This window comes from Mus musculus, chromosome 9 (genome assembly GCF_000001635.26).
Source record: "Mus musculus strain C57BL/6J chromosome 9, GRCm38.p6 C57BL/6J".
Classification (NCBI taxonomy): domain Eukaryota; kingdom Metazoa; phylum Chordata; class Mammalia; order Rodentia; family Muridae; genus Mus; species Mus musculus.
The window spans coordinates 21,495,264-21,512,637 of NC_000075.6; the positions used below are offsets into that span (position 1 = coordinate 21,495,264).

At 53.3% G+C, this 17,374-nt stretch overlaps 2 protein-coding genes and 1 non-coding gene across 31 annotated transcripts in view; 1 reads left to right on the forward strand and 2 right to left on the reverse strand.

Annotated features, from left to right (window-relative positions):
- Dnm2 (dynamin 2) overlaps positions 1-12,496 on the forward strand; it is an 82,852-nt gene extending 70,356 nt beyond the window's left edge. For 7 of the 26 annotated variants that reach the window (XM_006509978.3, XM_017313126.2, NM_001253894.1 and 4 more), the window contains 6 exons: positions 3,995-4,104; positions 4,995-5,106; positions 8,279-8,443; positions 9,167-9,399; positions 10,201-10,452; positions 12,160-12,496. In XM_006509978.3, the coding sequence (XP_006510041.1) occupies positions 3,995-4,104; positions 4,995-5,106; positions 8,279-8,443; positions 9,167-9,399; positions 10,201-10,452; positions 12,160-12,199 (912 nt within the window). In that variant the 3' untranslated portion in view covers positions 12,200-12,496. Of the gene's footprint in view, positions 1-3,994; positions 4,105-4,994; positions 5,107-8,278; positions 8,444-9,166; positions 9,400-10,200; positions 10,453-11,069 lie in introns of all 26 variants that reach the window. The other 19 variants (XM_006509973.2, XM_006509974.2, XM_006509983.2 and 16 more) reach the window with 6 other exon arrangements.
- Mir199a-1 (microRNA 199a-1) lies at positions 1,232-1,301 on the reverse strand. Its single transcript, NR_029585.1, has one exon. It is a non-coding gene; the product is annotated as a microRNA 199a-1 (primary transcript).
- On the reverse strand, positions 12,117-14,971 carry Tmed1 (transmembrane p24 trafficking protein 1). Of its 4 annotated transcripts, none has more exons than NM_010744.4 (4): positions 14,731-14,971; positions 13,991-14,088; positions 13,668-13,851; positions 12,117-13,128 (listed from the first exon to the last, which is right to left on the reverse strand). In NM_010744.4, the coding sequence occupies exons 1-4, from the start codon at positions 14,911-14,913 to the stop codon at positions 12,910-12,912; spliced, it is 684 nt and encodes a 227-aa protein (NP_034874.2). In that variant the 5' UTR covers positions 14,914-14,971; the 3' UTR covers positions 12,117-12,909. The 4 variants fall into 4 exon arrangements, 2 of the variants coding, with proteins under 2 accessions (NP_034874.2, NP_001311439.1); NM_001324510.1 differs by lacking the exon at positions 14,731-14,971 and adding an exon at positions 14,560-14,631; NR_136911.1 differs by lacking the exon at positions 13,991-14,088.
- Positions 14,972-17,374: the final 2,403 nt, after the last annotated feature.

A 17,374-nucleotide genomic window follows, 5' to 3' on the forward strand; every position in this document is an offset into this window, starting at 1 on the left:
CAGGAGGACTTCCGTCTGAAGGAGAGACCCTGGCCTCAGTTCTCTGCTGCTGGATGGGAACTGAGGGGGCATCCTAGTCAGGGCCAGGCTCCCAACATGTGCTCTGGTGGCCTGTACCAGCAGTCACCTCTGTAGGGTGTTCCAGCCACCATGTAGGAGAGACCCACACACACACCAGTGCACCAAAGGGACACAAGGACTCAGTGTGGTACCATATGTGACCTGTCCATGCACATTCCATTCCCATCTTAGGAGCTGGCCAGCACCCTGGCCCTGAAGTGGTGTAAGTGTCACCCCAAGGCCAGACTTCCCTGGTCTAGTTTCTGCTGTTGTTGGTTTTTTGGTTTGTTGGTTTGTTTTGGTTTTGGTTTTGGTTTTTTGAGACAGGGTTTCTCTGAGTAGCCCTGGCTGTCCTGGAACTTACTTTGTAGACCAGGCTGGCCTCAAACTCAGAAATCAGCCTGCCTCTGCCTCCCAAGTGCTGGGATTAAAGGTATGCGCCACCATGCCTGGCTCTGACCTGGCCATATTTTTTAGCATAACAAAGACTCTGGGATTATCCCCCAGAATGAGGCACCCAGTGTTGAGTTTCCAGCTCCAGCTGTAAGAAAAGTAACCTGAAAGCTGGGCAGACTCTGTGTGTGTGTGTGTGTGTGTGTGTGTGTGTGTGTGTTTTCAAGGTTCATTGCAGAGGAGCGTAGCCCTGGGCCTAGCTGACAAGCTTCTTCCTTTGGACTGGGAATGACCATTCCAATTCCCCTCATCTGGAGACAGAAAGCAGGCACTTGGGCCTCACTGTAGACAAGGCCTGTAGCAGGGCCACACCACCACCAAGAGGTATGAAAGGAGCCCTCTGTATGTATGCCAAAGATGAAGCTCACTGAGATCTAGGGGCTGTGGAGACCCTGACACCTTTAATGGTCCTGGTAAGGGACCTAAGTATCCCAGGTAGCAGCCATCCCTGAGACCCAGACCACTCTTGTAGACAAGCCCAAGATAAAGACCAGCAGGGGACTTTTCTTTATTTTAGGAGTAAACCAGAAGATAACAGTGTCGTTGGAAATAAGGAGAAAGGCCCAGTTCACCTGAGGACATCCCTCCCCACCCCAGCGCTCGCTCAGTCCTGGGCCTACTTTTTCCACCCTCCTCCCAGAATCTTCCCCAGTGGAGAGAGGTAGCACTCACCTTAGGTGGTCTGGAAGTTCCCACTGTTGCTGCTGGCCCAAGCCCAGCCTAACCAATGTGCAGACTACTGTACATGTCCCAGCCTCCTGAACAGGTAGTCTGAACACTGGGATGGCGGGGATGGCTGTTCAGTTCCTCAGCGTGGCCATGGTACAGGCCAGGGAGTCTGCTCCTCCCAAGATCCTCCATTCAGTTCATCCACGCACCCTGAACTCTTCTGACGTGGCAAGGCCAAGGCCACTTGCTCACATCTGGAGAAAGTTGAGATTTTCAGGAAATCCGAAAGCAGGCTGGAGGAGGGCTTGGGTCGATGGCCCGTGCCGCAGAAGGAGGTCCTTGTGCAGTTGCATACTTTGCGAGCAAGCGCATGCGTATGCTCGTGTGTGTGTGTGTGTGTGTGTGTGTGTGTGTGTGTGTGTGTGTGTGTGCGTGCGTGTGAGAGAAAGAGAGAGAGAGAGAGATGGCAGCCACCCGATCCTGGGCAGAATCACACATAAACAGTTCCAGATGTGGCAAGCCTAGATGTCTGTGACTCATTTACTTGGCCCTGGCCTGCTGGCAGGAAGCTTTCTGTCTCGTGACACCATAGGGTAGGGGCCACAGAGTTGCTTCTGGGAACTTACCCTCCTCTGGAAACAGAGGCTCCTTTGGGGATCCCCAAAATCCCAGGTTTGTTTCTTATAACAAGACAGACTTCAGGCCGCCTTCCCTGTCTGGAGCTCTCGGTATGCAGTGTGTGTGTGTGTGTGTGTGTGTGCGCGCGCGCACGCGCGTGCGCGTGTGTGCGAGTGTTCCACACTCCCTGCTCACAGCCTCTCCGCCTGTGCTTCATTCAGGCAGTCAGACCTGGTGAGGTTGACTGGGAGCCAGTCCATGAATTGGCTGGAAACTGGGGCCACAACTGTGCCACCCTCCCCAAGAGTAACACTCATCATTCCTCAGACAGATGGGGATCGGGAACGCAGAGGAGAAGCAGTGTGTTCAAAGGCAGAGCAAAGCTTGAACACAGCAGTTCCTCATACAGTGTTCAGACTGGCCCCATTCTGCACTAGAGCTACGGGGGAATTCAGAATTGTATTCCACAAAGCTGCTTTCTGGGACTTTCTGTTCGTGCAGTGGACAGAAACATGAGAAAGAGTCATGAAGGATCTCCAGTGAGCCTGGAGAGAGTGCTCTGTGGGGAAGAGTACTTACGCACCTGCGCACCCATGGGTGCTGTGAGTGCCTGGGACTTCAGCACTAGGTGTGCAAAGAGGAGGAGGCTGGGGCTTGCTGGCTCCAGGTTTAGTAAAAGCACTTGTCTCACAGAAGTAAACATCATCTTCCCCATGAAGGCCTCTTGGTTCTCCTCAGTGTGTTGCACATGACACACACAGGAGGACATGTCCAGGTGATGGGCTGAGGCCCAGCTCAGTTGTTGGAGCTTTTCCTAGTGCTTCATGAACTGGGTGTGACTCATGGCTCAAGCGGTAACTCCTTACAGCATTGGTGAGCAAGATGCGAGAGGATCAGGAATTCAGCTCATCTTCAGCTGAATAGGGAATTGAATGCTACCCTGGGCTATAGGAGACTTTATTCTGGAAAAAAAAAAAAAAGTCTGTGTGGTGCAGAAAATCCCCAGTGAGCTGTTGTCATCTACAACCATTCTTAGGTTAGTTACACAGTGTCCCTGCTCTGTGCTGGACAGACAGCTTCCTAATCTGAGCAGACAGAAGGAAAAGTGCCCCCCCCCCAAAAAAAGCTGGGCAGTGGTGGCACATGCCTTTAATCCCAGCACTTGGGAGGCAGAGGCAGGCAGATTTCTGAGTTCGAGGCCAGCCTGGTCTACAGAGTGAGTTCCAGGACAGTCGGAGTATACAGAGAAACCCTGTCTCAGAAAACCAAAAATAGAAGAGGAAGGAAAAGTGTCACAGGCCTATTGTTATGGCTCCTTGGGAGGCAGGAGGAACACAACTTCATGGAAGGCCTGTCTCAAAAGCAGGAGGAGGAGGAGTGTTGCCTGCACGGCCAGCATCGTGCTTGCCTGAGAGAGACCCTGGGTTCCGTCCCCGGCTTGGGTCGCTAGAGCGCTTGTCAGGCATGCATGGAGTAGCAAAGCCACTGACGCTCCTGTGACAGTGGTGCCCAGGCATCAGTTTCCCAGGCCTGGCGTCTGAAATAGCCTCCTGCGCGCCAGTCTCCCTCCCTGTGAGTGATTGCCGCCATAACTCAGATAATGGGGAGAGCCACCTGGGAAGGCATGAAGTTAGGGCTGTGAGGTCTGAGTGACCACTGCATGTGTGTTCTCTGGATCAAAAACAAAGCTGACAGCCTTCCTTTCTGGCAACTGCTGGACCAGCCAGGTGGTAGGCAGTCATCATAGCATCTGTAGTAGGGTGGCATGAGGTCAGCCCTGAGGGACCTTCTGCATATAGACCTAGGAAGGCCAGGAGGGGGGCAGTACAGGGTGTAGGGACAAGAACAGTCTGGACGGGGTCGGTCCGTACACAGGTCCTGGGATGAGAGAGAATGTTAAGGGAACGTTTGACCAAAAAATCAAAAACAGCACCTGGGAGGCAGAGGCAGACGAATTTCTGAGTTCGAGGACAGCCTGGTCTACAGAGTTGAGTTCCAGAATAGCCAGGGCTATATAGAGAAACCCTGTCTCGAAAAAAACAAAAAACAAACAAAAAACAACAAGGGGACGTTTGAGTAAATGTGGGGTGACAGAGCTCTCAGCACACCAAGTGCCGGGTGTTGGCAGTGGCTGTCAGATTGTTGCTGGCTCTGCCCCGGCAGCTCAGGTGAGACCCCTGCCCTCTCTCCTCAGGAGAAAGAAAAGAAGTACATGCTGCCACTGGACAACCTCAAGATCCGGGACGTGGAAAAGGGCTTCATGTCCAACAAGCACGTGTTTGCCATCTTCAACACAGAGCAGAGGTGAGGAAGAGCCAGCCCAGCAGGCCCTTTGCCAGGGTCTTGCCTAGCACAGAGCTATCCCAGGGACATTCCTGTGTGGTGTGGGCGGAGCAACATGGACAGACAACTGACATGGATGCAGTAAGCATGAGGGCCTCAGTGCAACCCTCACACACATACAACTCTCATACACACAACAACCCTCACACACAATCCTCACACACACATAGCCCTCACACAAACACACAACCCTCACACACATAATCCTCACAAAAACATAGCCTTCACACACACAGTCTTCACACACACACACACAAAACCCTCACACGATACAATCCTCACACACATACAACCTTCACACACACAACCCTCACATACACACAACACTCACACACAGTACAAGGAAACGTCTGGCAGGGTGCTGGGGAGGCAGAAAGCAGGATCCTCGGTGCCCGCTAAACCTGCTGACCGGTCTAGGCAAGTCTGTGAGCTTCGGGCCAGTGAGACAGACCCTGTCTAAAAGAGTGAGGTGCTCAGATAAAGTGAGGAAGGGCGTCTGGTGCTGACCTCTGACCTCTGCATGCACATACACCCATGCACTTACTCAGGGCTCGACAGTGCAGACAGTGTAGGCTGAGTCTATTCCTGCTGCTATAGGATATTCTGGTAGACATTGTTGCTGTGGTCTTCCTTACAAACACCTCAGTGTCTCCACACCTCAGTGGGCGATCCAAAGCCAGAGCTGGACTGTGTGCGGTACTTGGTGCTATAGTATACCTGGCAGACACACCCAGAAACCTCTTAACAAACTAGGGAAGGTACTAGAACCACCTTCGTACCCAGATCAGGCAGAGAGCCCCCAGAGCCCATGGTCTTAGTGGCCAGTCAAGTCCCTCTACCACTCACTCCAGGAATGTCTACAAGGACCTTCGACAGATTGAACTGGCTTGTGACTCCCAGGAAGATGTGGACAGCTGGAAGGCTTCGTTCCTGCGCGCTGGGGTCTACCCAGAGAAGGACCAGGTGAGGGGGTTCCTGCGCGCTGGGGTCTACCCAGAGAAGGACCAGGTGAGGGGTTCCTGCGCGCTGGGGTCTACCCAGAGAAGGACCAGGTGAGGGGTTCCTGTGTGCTGGGGTCTACCCAGAGAAGGACCAGGTGAGGGGTTCCTGTGTGCTGGGGTCTACCCAGAGAAGGAAAAGGTGAGGGGGTTCCTGTGTGCTGGGGTCTACCCAGAGAAGGAAAAGGTGAGGGGTTCCTGTGTGCTGGGGTCTACCCAGAGAAGGACCAGGTGAGGGGGTTCCTGCGCGCTGGGGTCTACCCAGAGAAGGACCAGGTGAGGGGTTCCTGTGTGCTGGGGTCTACCCAGAGAAGGACCAGGTGAGGGGTTCCTGTGTGCTGGGGTCTACCCAGAGAAGGAAAAGGTGAGGGGGTTCCTGTGTGCTGGGGTCTACCCAGAGAAGGAAAAGGTGAGGGGTTCCTGTGTGCTGGGGTCTACCCAGAGAAGGACCAGGTGAGGGGGTTCCTGCACGCTGGGGTCTACCCAGAGAAGGACCAGGTGAGGGGTTCCTGCGCGCTGGGGTCTACCCAGAGAAGGACCAGGTGAGGGGGTTCCTGTGTGCTGGGGTCTACCCAGAGAAGGAAAAGGTGAGGGGTTCCTGCGCGCTGGGGTCTACCCAGAGAAGGACCAGGTGAGGGGTTCCTGTGTGCTGGGGTCTACCCAGAGAAGGAAAAGGTGAGGGGTTCCTGTGTGCTGGGGTCTACCCAGAGAAGGAAAAGGTGAGGGGTTCCTGCGCGCTGGGGTCTACCCAGAGAAGGACCAGGTGAGGGGGTTCCTGTGTGCTGGGGTCTACCCAGAGAAGGAAAAGGTGAGGGGTTCCTGCGCGCTGGGGTCTACCCAGAGAAGGACCAGGTGAGGGGTTCCTGTGTGCTGGGGTCTACCCAGAGAAGGAAAAGGTGAGGGGTTCCTGTGTGCTGGGGTCTACCCAGAGAAGGAAAAGGTGAGGGGTTCCTATGTGCTGGGGTCTACCCAGAGAAGGACCAGGTGAGGGGGTTCCTGCGTGCTGGGGTCTACCCAGAGAAGGAAAAGGTGAGGGGGTTCCTGCGCGCTGGGGTCTACCCAGAGAAGGACCAGGTGAGGGGTTCCTGTGTGCTGGGGTCTACCCAGAGAAGGAAAAGGTGAGGGGTTCCTGTGTGCTGGGGTCTACCCAGAGAAGGACCAGGTGAGGGGGTTCCTGTGTGCTGGGGTCTACCCAGAGAAGGAAAAGGTGAGGGGTTCCTGTGTGCTGGGGTCTACCCAGAGAAGGAAAAGGTGAGGGGTTCCTGCGTGCTGGGGTCTACCCAGAGAAGGACCAGGTGAGGGGGTTCCTGTGTGCTGGGGTCTACCCAGAGAAGGACCAGGTGAGGGGTTCCTGTGTGCTGGGGTCTACCCAGAGAAGGACCAGGTGAAGTGTTCCTGTATGCTGGGGTCTACCCAGAGAAGGACCAGGTGAGGGGGTTCCTGCGCGCTGGGGTCTACCCAGAGAAGGAAAAGGTGAAGGGACACCTTCCCTGCTGACCCTGCATGGAGGAAGGGACCCGTGATTTCTAGGCCAAGCGTGTCAAGTCAGCTTTTCTTTGCTATGGAGATGGCTTAGGTGATAGCATGAGGCCTGAATGTTAGCCCTAGAACTCAGTCAGGAGCTATGTGTGGTGGTGCACACTGGGGCTCAGGAGCCAGCCAGCCATAGCACAGCAGAGATCTCCAGGTCCTAGTGAGAGGCCCCGACTCAAAAGTCAATCTAAAAGAACACTAATAACAAGCCAGACACAGCAGATAGCGTATGTGCCTATAGTTGTTGCAGAGTCTGGCAAAGTGGACACACTTGGGGTGAAAAGGGGAGTATGGATCCCTAACGCCCACTTACCAGACAGCCTAGAAAAACCTACAAACTCCAGATTCAGTGAGAGTCCCTGTCTCAAAATGTATTGTGTTTTGTTTTTAGGGTGTGTCTCTGACTAGCCTATAGTTTAGTCTGTAGACCAGGCTGGCCTTAAACTCAGATCTATCTGCTCCTGCCTCCTGAATGCTACAAGGCCTGGGATACAATGTAATAACAGGTCCTGGTATGTTGATGCACACCTTTAATCCCATTTCAAGACCAGCTTTGACTCTATAGTGAGCTCTAGGATAGCCAGGACTATGTAGAACCTGTCATTCATTCATAGACAGACAGACAGACAGACAGACAGACAGACAGACAGACAGAGTAAACATAAAAGTTCTGAGGCACTGAGTTGGGATAGACTACATGCACACAATGTGTAAGGGTGATATGCACATAAGGTACATACATGAAACACAAGTGAATAAATACCTGCTACACACCAAGGGAAAGAAATGTTCAGTTTGGCTCCCAATGTTAGAGGGCTCAGTCCATGGCTGCATGGTCCCATGTGTATAGGCTGTCTCATGGCAGTGGTATTGAGGTGCGGAAGCGAGAAGCAGAGGGGAAGGCATGAAAGGGCTGGGGCCAAGGTATCCCTGGGGATACACACCTAGTGGCCTACTTCCCCCAGCCTGAAGTTTTCAGAGCTTCACAAGTAACAGTAGTATGGTTCTAAAAGGACGGCTTTGCAGACAGAAGCCATGGCTACTCCTCAAAGGATCCAAGTTCAGTCCCCACCACCCACATGACAGTTGACAGCTGTCTGTGGCCTCTGGACACCTGCACACACACACTGCATATACACATACCATACCAATGTACACATAAAAATCAGAAGTACAGTACTGTCAGCTGAGACTCAAGGGACCAACACCTGAGCCCTAGGGACATCCCATATTCAAACCATAGCAGCATACTTCAGACCTCAGAGGGCACCAAGCTGGTACCCACTGAGTCAAGCGAAGCGGAGGAGGCATGGGTTGTCATCAGGGTCCAGAAGTTCTCCAGAAGGGGTTCTCCATGGTGAGGACGGCAAGAGCACTTAGGGTTCATCCACCTTGTTGTCTTTTCCCTCTTGTCCTTGGGGTGAAGTCACTACAGACCCTGGCCATCCAAAGGGAGGCTGTGTTCTCATCCCCCGGCTCTAACCAGTGTTACCCCAGTGCAGACTACAAGGTCTACCAGGGCCATCTGGAACACACTCAGGTGGGGCATTTGTCAGCAGGGTAGGCCCAGCACAGTGAACCATCCCCCTCTGTGTCCTCTGCAGGCAGAGAATGAGGATGGAGCACAAGAGAACACCTTCTCCATGGACCCGCAGCTGGAGCGACAGGTGGAGACCATCCGTAACCTGGTGGACTCCTACGTGGCCATCATCAACAAGTCCATCCGTGACCTTATGCCAAAGACCATCATGCACCTCATGATCAACAACGTGAGTGACAGCTTCCAAGTCACCAAAGATCCTAGCCGCATGCCAGTCAGCCCAGCACCAGCAGGTGGAAGCAGGAGAGTCACAAGTCCACCATCCTCTCAGATACTCAGCCGGTGTAGGGGGCTTTCACTGTGAGACCTTGTCTCAGCAATGACAACTGGGGAAGACGGGGGGAGGGGTGGGGGGTCAGAAGGTAAAGGCGCGCGTGCACGTGCACACACACACACAGTCAATACATACTGTTAACTTAAAAGCAAACCTAATTTTAAAAAGCTGTGCAAAGTTAGAACAAGTTGGTTTGTTTAGTAGCTTTTTGGGGTTTTGGTGTGTTGGTTGGTTGGGTGGGTGGGTGGGTGGGTGGTTGGTGTGTAGGTTGGTTGGTTGGTGTGTTGGTGGGCTGCTTGGTGTGTTGGTGGGCTGCTTGGTGTGTTGGTGGGTTGCTTGGTGTGTTGGTGGGTTGCTTGGTGTGTTGGTGGGTTGCTTGGTTGGTTTGGTTGGTTGGTTTTTGTGGTATTGGAGATTGAACCCAAGGCATGGTGATTCTTAGGCAAGCACTGAATGACTGAGCACCTCAGCTCCTTCCCTGGGAGATTCTAGGCAGAAGCTTTACAGCTAAACTTGACTCTCACTCAGTCTGTGATGGATGCTTTCCCAATCTCAACAGGCTTCTGAGTTATTGGCTAATATAGGGGTCTGACCTTTCCTTCCCACCACTGTCCTCAGACAAAGGCCTTCATCCACCATGAGCTGCTGGCTTACCTGTATTCATCAGCAGACCAGAGCAGCCTCATGGAAGAGTCAGCCGAGCAGGCTCAGCGGCGGGACGACATGCTGCGCATGTACCACGCACTGAAGGAGGCCCTCAACATTATTGGGGACATCAGCACCAGCACCGTGTCCACACCCGTGCCCCCACCGGTCGATGACACGTGGCTCCAAAACACCAGCGGCCACAGGTCTGGACAGCAGTTTGTCCCCCAATGTGCATATACAAGTTCAAGCCCCACCCTTCCTATTCCTTCTGTCCCATTAGGAAATAGTTCACAGCTGAAGTTTGGAAAGGGACAAGAGTCTTAAGTGAATGGCACAACACCTGTTCTGCTTAAAGCCACAGGGGAGCCATGGCTTCCAGGTGCCAACCTGAGCTAGATCTCTGGAGGAGAAAACCGCACACCCCAATTCTCCACCAACTCTTGCATCTTCTAGTGCTTTCTCCGTGGGTCCAAGTAGAAAGCAAAAGCAAGAAGCCCAGGAGACAGTTACCCGAGGTTGGCCTCTTAGAACATAGAGACGGTACAGAACACGTTTTAGAAGGCCTGTAGAACCTAGAACTCCATTGGCCTCGAGATGGGAAAGATGGGCCAGAGACACTACGGTAGTCACAGTCCAAGTGCTAAAGTGGCAGTCAAGGGAATGTCAGTACAGGGGACCCACTACGGACCCTGTGGAGCCCTCAGGAAAAGGAAGAGCCCAAACCTGGCAAGATTCAGTCCCTAGGTCCAGTGGGGAGCAGGGCAGGCAGATATGTAGAGGCAGAGGTGATACATCAGGACTGGGGCTGGGCTCTAAGTGGATCAGAAGGTCAAGTGCAGTCTGCACACCTGTCCCTTGGAGGTTTACTGTCAGGTACACAGGAGCCTCAGCAACATGGAATGGTGTGGCTCAGGCTGGTGGGTGCCTCTACCCCCACCTCAGTCACTTGTGGTAGATGTTCACAATATCCTTCCTCCAGATTACAGCCTTTCCTTCCTCCATAGCCCCACTCCACAGCGCCGACCTGTGTCCAGTGTGCACCCACCAGGCCGGCCACCTGCAGTGCGGGGTCCTACACCGGGGCCTCCCCTGATTCCTATGCCTGTGGGGGCCACATCCTCCTTCTCAGCACCTCCCATCCCATCCCGGCCTGGACCACAGAGTGTGTTTGCCAACAACGACCCCTTCTCTGCGCCACCTCAGATACCATCTCGGCCAGCACGGATTCCCCCTGGTATCCCTCCAGGAGTGCCCAGGTAAGGCCCACGACCTGCATCCTAGGCTCCCTTTGTGGTATCTTTCACCTTTCCCCCCTTCTGATGGCTTCCAGTGTAGCCCCAACAGGACATAGAACAGCACAGGCATCCCTGCTTGTGTCCTGAGACATTGAGCCCTAAAGGGGCCAACCCCTGCTCAGCCAGTGCCACAGAGCAGTGGACCAGCTGATGCCAGGGTTCCTGCCTGTCCTCTAAGCAGCAGGTGACATGTCTCACTAGCCCTGGGCACCATACCACTGTTGACCCTGCTGAAGTCAGCAATGCCTGGTGAGCCAGGTTCTGGTCTCCACTTCTGAGATCAGTGAGGCAGGCAAGATGGCACAAGTGCTTGCTACCAAGCCTGATGACTTGAGTTCAGTCTCTAGGACCCTCTGATGGAGGGAGAGGACTAGCTCTTCCCAAGGCTGAGAACTTGCCTATAAAACCCAGGCAAACTAGTGACATGGGGATACTAGGAAAGTATCTGGACTTGACATAGTCCCTTGTACCCCCAATCTGGGAGCCCCTCGGGTGGGCTGGAAGGGCTGGGTCCCCATCCTCACCCTGCTTCTGCCCTCACTACCCTCCACCTCCCCGTATCTTTACTTTCTTTGCAGCAGAAGAGCGCCCGCTGCGCCCAGCCGGCCCACCATTATCCGCCCAGCCGAGCCGTCCCTGCTCGACTAGGCTGCAGGGGGCAATGTTCTGGGGGGGTCCTCGTGCACCCACAGTGTAGGACAGTTTTGGTGGTCTGGGCCCTGCTACTTGCCCTCCATGCTGGGACCAGGCTCCCCGTGGGCAAGCCCTGCCCTTTCCCTCCTCGCCCTAGTGGACATGACAATGAAGGGTGAGGAGGCCCACAGCACAGCACATGGGGGCTTTGCACTTTGGGATGAGGAGGAGCTCTGGCTAGCAGAACAGGAACTGCATCCTTGGGACCATCAGGAAAAAAAGGTCCAGGCTAGTGTGGGGGGACTCTTCTGGAGCTCCTCCAGAGCCTTTGTTCTTTCTGGGGTCCAGGAACTGCCCACCTTTCCTAAGGACTCCTCAGGAGTGAGCCAGGCCCAGCAGGTCCAGTGCTGACCCACCTGGCTCAAGTTGTATATATAGAGCTCCTTTGGCCATATTAACCACACAAGCTGAGCCCAGCCCAGGCTCCGCACCCAGAGGTGCCTTTGTGCCTTCCTCAGGCCTGGAGGGCCTCAGCTCTGGCCACCCTCACTCTCCTCAGCCCCGGTTGTGGTTTGGGCTGTATGAACTGGGGAGACATCAGAGGCCTCTTGGCTCCCAACCAGATGTCCCCACAGGGTGGGCCCTGGGTGCCTCTGCAGCCTCGGCTCCCACCGCCTGGATTGACCACTGTTAAGTGCCTGCCTCTGTATATCCTATTAATAAACTAAAATAAAGGGAAGCCCTACTGGTGGCTACGTGTGTGGGCCTTTTGTGTGTGTCCCAGCTCAGGAGATTGAGCACCCCCTCATGAGGCTGCCCACACTCATTTACACGCGTGAGTCTTGTGTCATCTGTTCTGAGCCCCTCTTGTCCCCATCCGTACCAGGCCTCACACACAGTGCTCATGGGAAACAGGAATTCTATCCACCTCTGTGCGATGCTGTGGCCAAGCCCTCCTCCCAGCCCCGCCAGCCACCGGGACCAGGGGACTCAGTTCATTCAGCCATGGTTTATGGTCTTTTTCTTTCGTGCCAGGCGACCACCTCCATTGGCTCCTGCCCGACCTTTCTTCTGAGCTTCGTGGGAGTGTCCCCCCTTCCTGGCTGCCCTGGCTTGAGGCTAGGTCTGTCCCAAGCTGACATCCCTAAGCCCAGTCACCAGGCACTATTAACTTTCTGACCATAATTTATTGACTCCAGTGCCCAGGACAAATGCCCTCTGTTCCTTGAGGCTCATGGGCCAGCCTTCTCTGAGGCCCTGCACCCAGAGAGAAGGAAGGGGCCTCTCCCAAACCACCTACTAGCTGGCTCCCCTCTGGGCCAAGGGGCCAGGGCTCCTTCCTTTCAAATAAAAGTGACTGTCCTGGCAAGAACTCTGCAGATGTGTCTCCTTCCCAGACCCTAGTGAAGTAGGCTTACCCCAGGAGGAGAGCAGAGACATTGCAGTTGGGGTGTCTAGTTGGAGGGTGGGGGGCAGCACCACAGCTTCACCCCATCCTGATAGCTGCAAGACTGAAGCTAAGGCACGATTTCAGGAGAAAGCCAGGGCATCCAAGAGCAGTGTCCCCACACTGCTGCGCCCAGCACTTCCACCCTCCAAGGAACAGGCACAGTCGCTGAGCCCTCCCCCTTCCGAGGGGTCTGTGAGCCATTGGCACTCCCTGGTCACTGAGGAAGGGAGACACATGGGGCCACTGCTAAGGACCCAACTATGTAGTGTCTCATCTGAGTCTGGGAGGTGTCCAGCAAGTCACACACCCGCTGCCCTCATCCTCTGTGGCAGGGGCTACGTGGGTACAGGGCGCTTGTCATGGAAGAAGCGCTTGAGTGTGCAGACTTGCAGGACAGCCACCAGCAGCAACACAGCCACATTGGCAGCTGACCAGAAGTTGACCCGCTCCAGGTTGTCTTCTTGAAGATTTCGATCACGAGCCTCAAAGGCTCGGAGCAGAGTGAGCATCTGGATGCTCCGTTCCAGCCGGGTCCTCATGGTCTCTATGGATTCCTGCCAGGGCACAAAGGAACGGGTCAGGCTGCTTAAGTCAGAATGCCTACCTACCCCACCACGCACGGCTCTGGCTATCCGTTCACCTGCCTCACGTCTTCTCTAGAAACTGAGGGGTTTTCCCCTTGGTGTTTTTTTTTTTGTTTTTTGGGTGGGTGTGAGACTTTTCTTTTTAAGAGGGATTGGGGCACACGTGCATGGCAGACGACCCCAGGTAGCCAGGCTTGGTGCAGTTGCCTTTGCCTATCAAGCCACTTCACCAAACTCTGCTAGTCTGTGCAAGCCAAGGATGACCTTGAACTTGTGATCCTCAGGACCAAGAGAACCATACCCAGTGTGTGCAGTGCTGGGTGTGGGGGCTCAGCTGTGGGAGCGTCCTAGGTAAGTGCTCTGCCAACTCAATTATTCCCGGCCCTTTCTGTTGGTTTTGTGAGACGGGAGCTTGCTATGTAAATAAGGTTGGTCTTGAACTCACTGGCATCCTGCCTCAGCCTCCTCAGAACTGGGATTCTAAGCATGCACCATCATACCCAGCTCACCTTGATGTCTTCCATTTTGACATCAAGCATCTCTTCTGGCTCCACAGCCTCCGCCCAACCTTCTACCTCCTCCTCATCTTGGAAGCTGTCAAAGATGAGCTCAAAGAACACAAGCTTTTCTGAGATGGTGCTGAAGGAGTTGTCAAAGCACAGCCTGTAGTCTCCGGCCTCAGTAGGCTCCACCCTGGGCAGACAGATGAGACATAGACGTGACCCTGGAGTGACCAGCCAGCTGGTCTGTGGAACCAGTAGGATGGTAACCTGAGGCCACTGGGGAGCTGCAGGGCTGTAACTGAACCAAGGCAGGGCAGGACTTCACTCACGTGTGTACCCCATCAGCCTTTCGAGACTCACTGACCAACAGCACACCCTGAGGGCTCTCCAAGGTGAAGTCCACGTCCAGCCCAGCACCTCCGATCACCTGAAGAGCAGGTAAGAATTGGGGAACTGGCAGCTTTGTGCAAGCCTATCTGCCACAGAAAGCCTGGGTTAAACCGAACCGGGAAAGACCCATGTAAGATCACCAAGAACCTATCTTTAAGAAGAAAAAAGAACAACCACAAATCCCAGGTATTTGCTTGAGATAGAGGAGTAGCGCCTGTGGAGGGAGATTAGTCAGAGCTGCACTTCTACCATAGAGTTAGGAAACTCGGGTCGTCGTAGTTTAGCAGCAAGCGGTTTTTGTTTTGTTTTGTTTTGTTTTAACCCAGCAAGCTATTTGGATTCCCCCAAGGGCCTATCTGAAGACCAACATCCATCCACACCTACAAGGTTTCTTCCCAGTCCCTAAGATGGATACATCCACGTGAGGTCTTTTATCAACCACCCTGCCAACGCCCTTGAGTAGTCTAAGGTGGCTGTCTACCTGACCGCTAACTTAATCGTAACCTACCCAACAGCCGCCAGGAACTTCCCTAGAACCCAACCCAAAGAGCTCTGAGCAGAGCATGCCCCTTCTCTGCAAGACTATTAGCGTTCTGGCCACACCTCTGCCCCGCCCCTCCCGCCTGTTGGCCACGCCCCCAGCCCTGCTCTATTCCGAGCCCGGGACCCCCTCTCTCACCTGGTACTCGGTCTCAAGACTAGCATTGGCCGGTGCGGACTGATAGAAACACTGCTTTCTCCCGGCGGGAAGCAGAAATGTGAACTCGCCGTCCTGGATAGGCGGCGGCCCTGCCTCTCCCACTCCTACTGCTGGCAGGAGTAGCCACAGGGCCAGTGCTACGGCCGCGCCGGCCGCCATCATCCGGGTCACCCTCTACTCACGGGGCGTGGACCCTTTAAGGATTTGTCCTGCCCACCTCTTATTTCGGCAAAGCTCATTGGCTTCGGCTTCTGTTCGACCCCAAAGCCGCGGAATGCTGACTGAAGGGCCCCAGGATGGGGAGCTGCCCTGGTAATTGCCTAATCTGCTAGAAAGCATACTAACGCTACTGCGAACTTCGTGAAACCTACCCAAGTCTGATATCAACCACTGCATTTGGTGGGGGCACTGACAAATCTAAAAATGGTGAAGCACTTCTTTACAGGCAACAATTAAGATGACTAAACGGGGAGGTTTGCAGGTCCTCCCTTGGCACCGCCCGCTCTCTGCCTTCCCCAATTCAAGGTGCTTTTGCCCATTGGTCAATCAAGTGTAGGCGTAGCCCTCCGAGGACGGCGGCTTTGTTGGATTCTGATCTCAACTTGTGTGACGGGTGCGACAGGCAGATATGCCAGGTGCTAGTATTCCAATATTGGAGTTCTGGCGATGTTAGTTCAGTGAGCATGGCCTCCCCCGACTGCTTTTCCTTTACACCTTATACCATCCCTAAGGGGGTGGTGGAATGTTTGTTGGTGAGTAGAATACTGCCTCAGCCTGCGTACAATACATCTCAAACCTTTGGGTCAGCAGGTCCACGTGCATCTGTGCTGACACATGCAGTATTCCAGTACTTGAAAGGCTGAGTCGGGAGGTGGAAGGAGTTCGAGGCCATCCTCTCGAACTGGTATGGAACTACATAGTTCCAGACCAGCAAAAAAATCAAGGAATCTATTTTGGGCTTTGAATGGCTCAGAGAACACAGGCGCTTGCTGCTAAACCTAATGACCTTAGTTTAATCCCCATGTGCTACGATAGTGGAAGGTCAGAATTGACTCCTGCAATTGTCCTCTGACCTACACACACACACACACACACACAACACTGTGTGCTTAGCTCTTGTTCACTTGACAAAATAATCTGGCAAGTTGAGTGTCACTTGAGGAATTGCCTGTTGGGCATTTTCAACGTTGCTGGAAGACCCAGCCCACTGTAGATGGTACCTTTCCTAGACAGGTGGGGATGAGCTATATAAGAAAAGTAGCTTGAGCCGGGCGTGGTGGCGCACGCCTTTAATCCCAGCACGCAGGAGGCAGAGACGGGTGGATTTCTGAGTTCGAGGCCAGCCTGGTCTACAGAGTGAGTGCCAGGACATAGGACAGCCAGGGATACACAGAGAAACCCTGTCTCGGGGAAAAAAAAAAAAAAAGAAAGAGAAACCTCAAAAGAATAAAGGTAATTTACAGCAACCAACATCAGCCTAAACAGAACTCAGAACATTTCCACAATCAGGAATAAAACAAGGTGTCCACTCCCCATATCTGCTTAATATAGTACTTGAAGTACTTGAAGTCCTTTTATTTTTTTTTTTTAAACAGTTTCTCTTTGTAGCCCTGGCTATCCTGGAACTCTAGACCAGGCTGGCCTTGAACTCATGGAAATCTGCCTGCCTCTCTCTCCCAAGTACTGGAATTAAAAGCATGTGCCACCACCTCTCAGTAGTCCTTGATGTCTTAGCTAGAGTAAAAAGATACCAGAGGGCTGGTGAGATGGCTCAGTGGTTAAGAGCACTGACTGCTCTTCCGAAGGCCCTGAGTTCAAATCCCAGCAACCACATGGTGGCTCACAACCATCTGTAATGAGATCTGACTCCCTCTTCTGGTGTGTCTGAAGACAGCTATAGTGTAGATACATATAACAATAAATAAATCTTAAAAAAAAAAAAAAAAGATACCAGAAAGATACCAAATGGACACAAATAGGAAAGGAAAAAGACAAAGTTTCTATTTGCAGATACTGTGACTTTATGCATAAAAGACTCTTTAAAAACCCCACCAGGAAACTTGAGGTGAGAAACACTTGCAGCAAAGTAGCAGGGCACAAAATGAACAGGCAGCTGGGTATGATGGAGAGCTCAGCAGCCCAGAGTCAGGAAGGAGGCTCCGAGCGCATTTGACATCCTCCTGGTCTACAAACTGAGTTCCAGGGCAGCCAGGGCTACACAGACAAACCCTGTCTCAAAAGCCAGGAGGGAAAACCCCTTGCTCCTTGTTCACTGCTGCTCTACAATTTCTATGCTAGAAACAGAAACAGCCTACACGTCCATCAGCAGCTGACTTGCTAATGAAAATGTGGTACATTTACCCAACCAAATATTCCTCAGTTGTCTAAAAAGAAATGAAATTCACAGATAGCTGAGCGGAGGCTAAGGTGAAGTAACCCAGACCCATAAACATTAGAATGGTGTGTGTGTTAGCTTTGAAGCTTGCTACAATGTTTAACCCTAGAACTCAGGAGGGGGACGTGGGAGGAGAGGACAACCAAGGAAGGGGAAATGGAAAATAAAATGTATAGTTATGGAGAGATGAGGTGGGAGACACCAGAACAGGATGATTCAATGGAGATG

Bases quoted from the DNA above. Each gene is read 5' to 3' on its own strand.
- Tmed1 (NM_010744.4), bottom strand. From the start codon at position 14,913: ATGATGGCGGCCGGCGCGGCCGTAGCACTGGCCCTGTGGCTACTCCTG. The intron at 14,089-14,730 runs GTGAGAGAGGGG...CCTGCTCTTCAG, and splicing joins GTCTTGAGACCGAGTACCAG to GTGATCGGAGGTGCTGGGCT. The intron at 13,129-13,667 runs GTGAGCTGGGTA...GTGCCCTGGCAG, and splicing joins TCAAAATGGAAGACATCAAG to GAATCCATAGAGACCATGAG.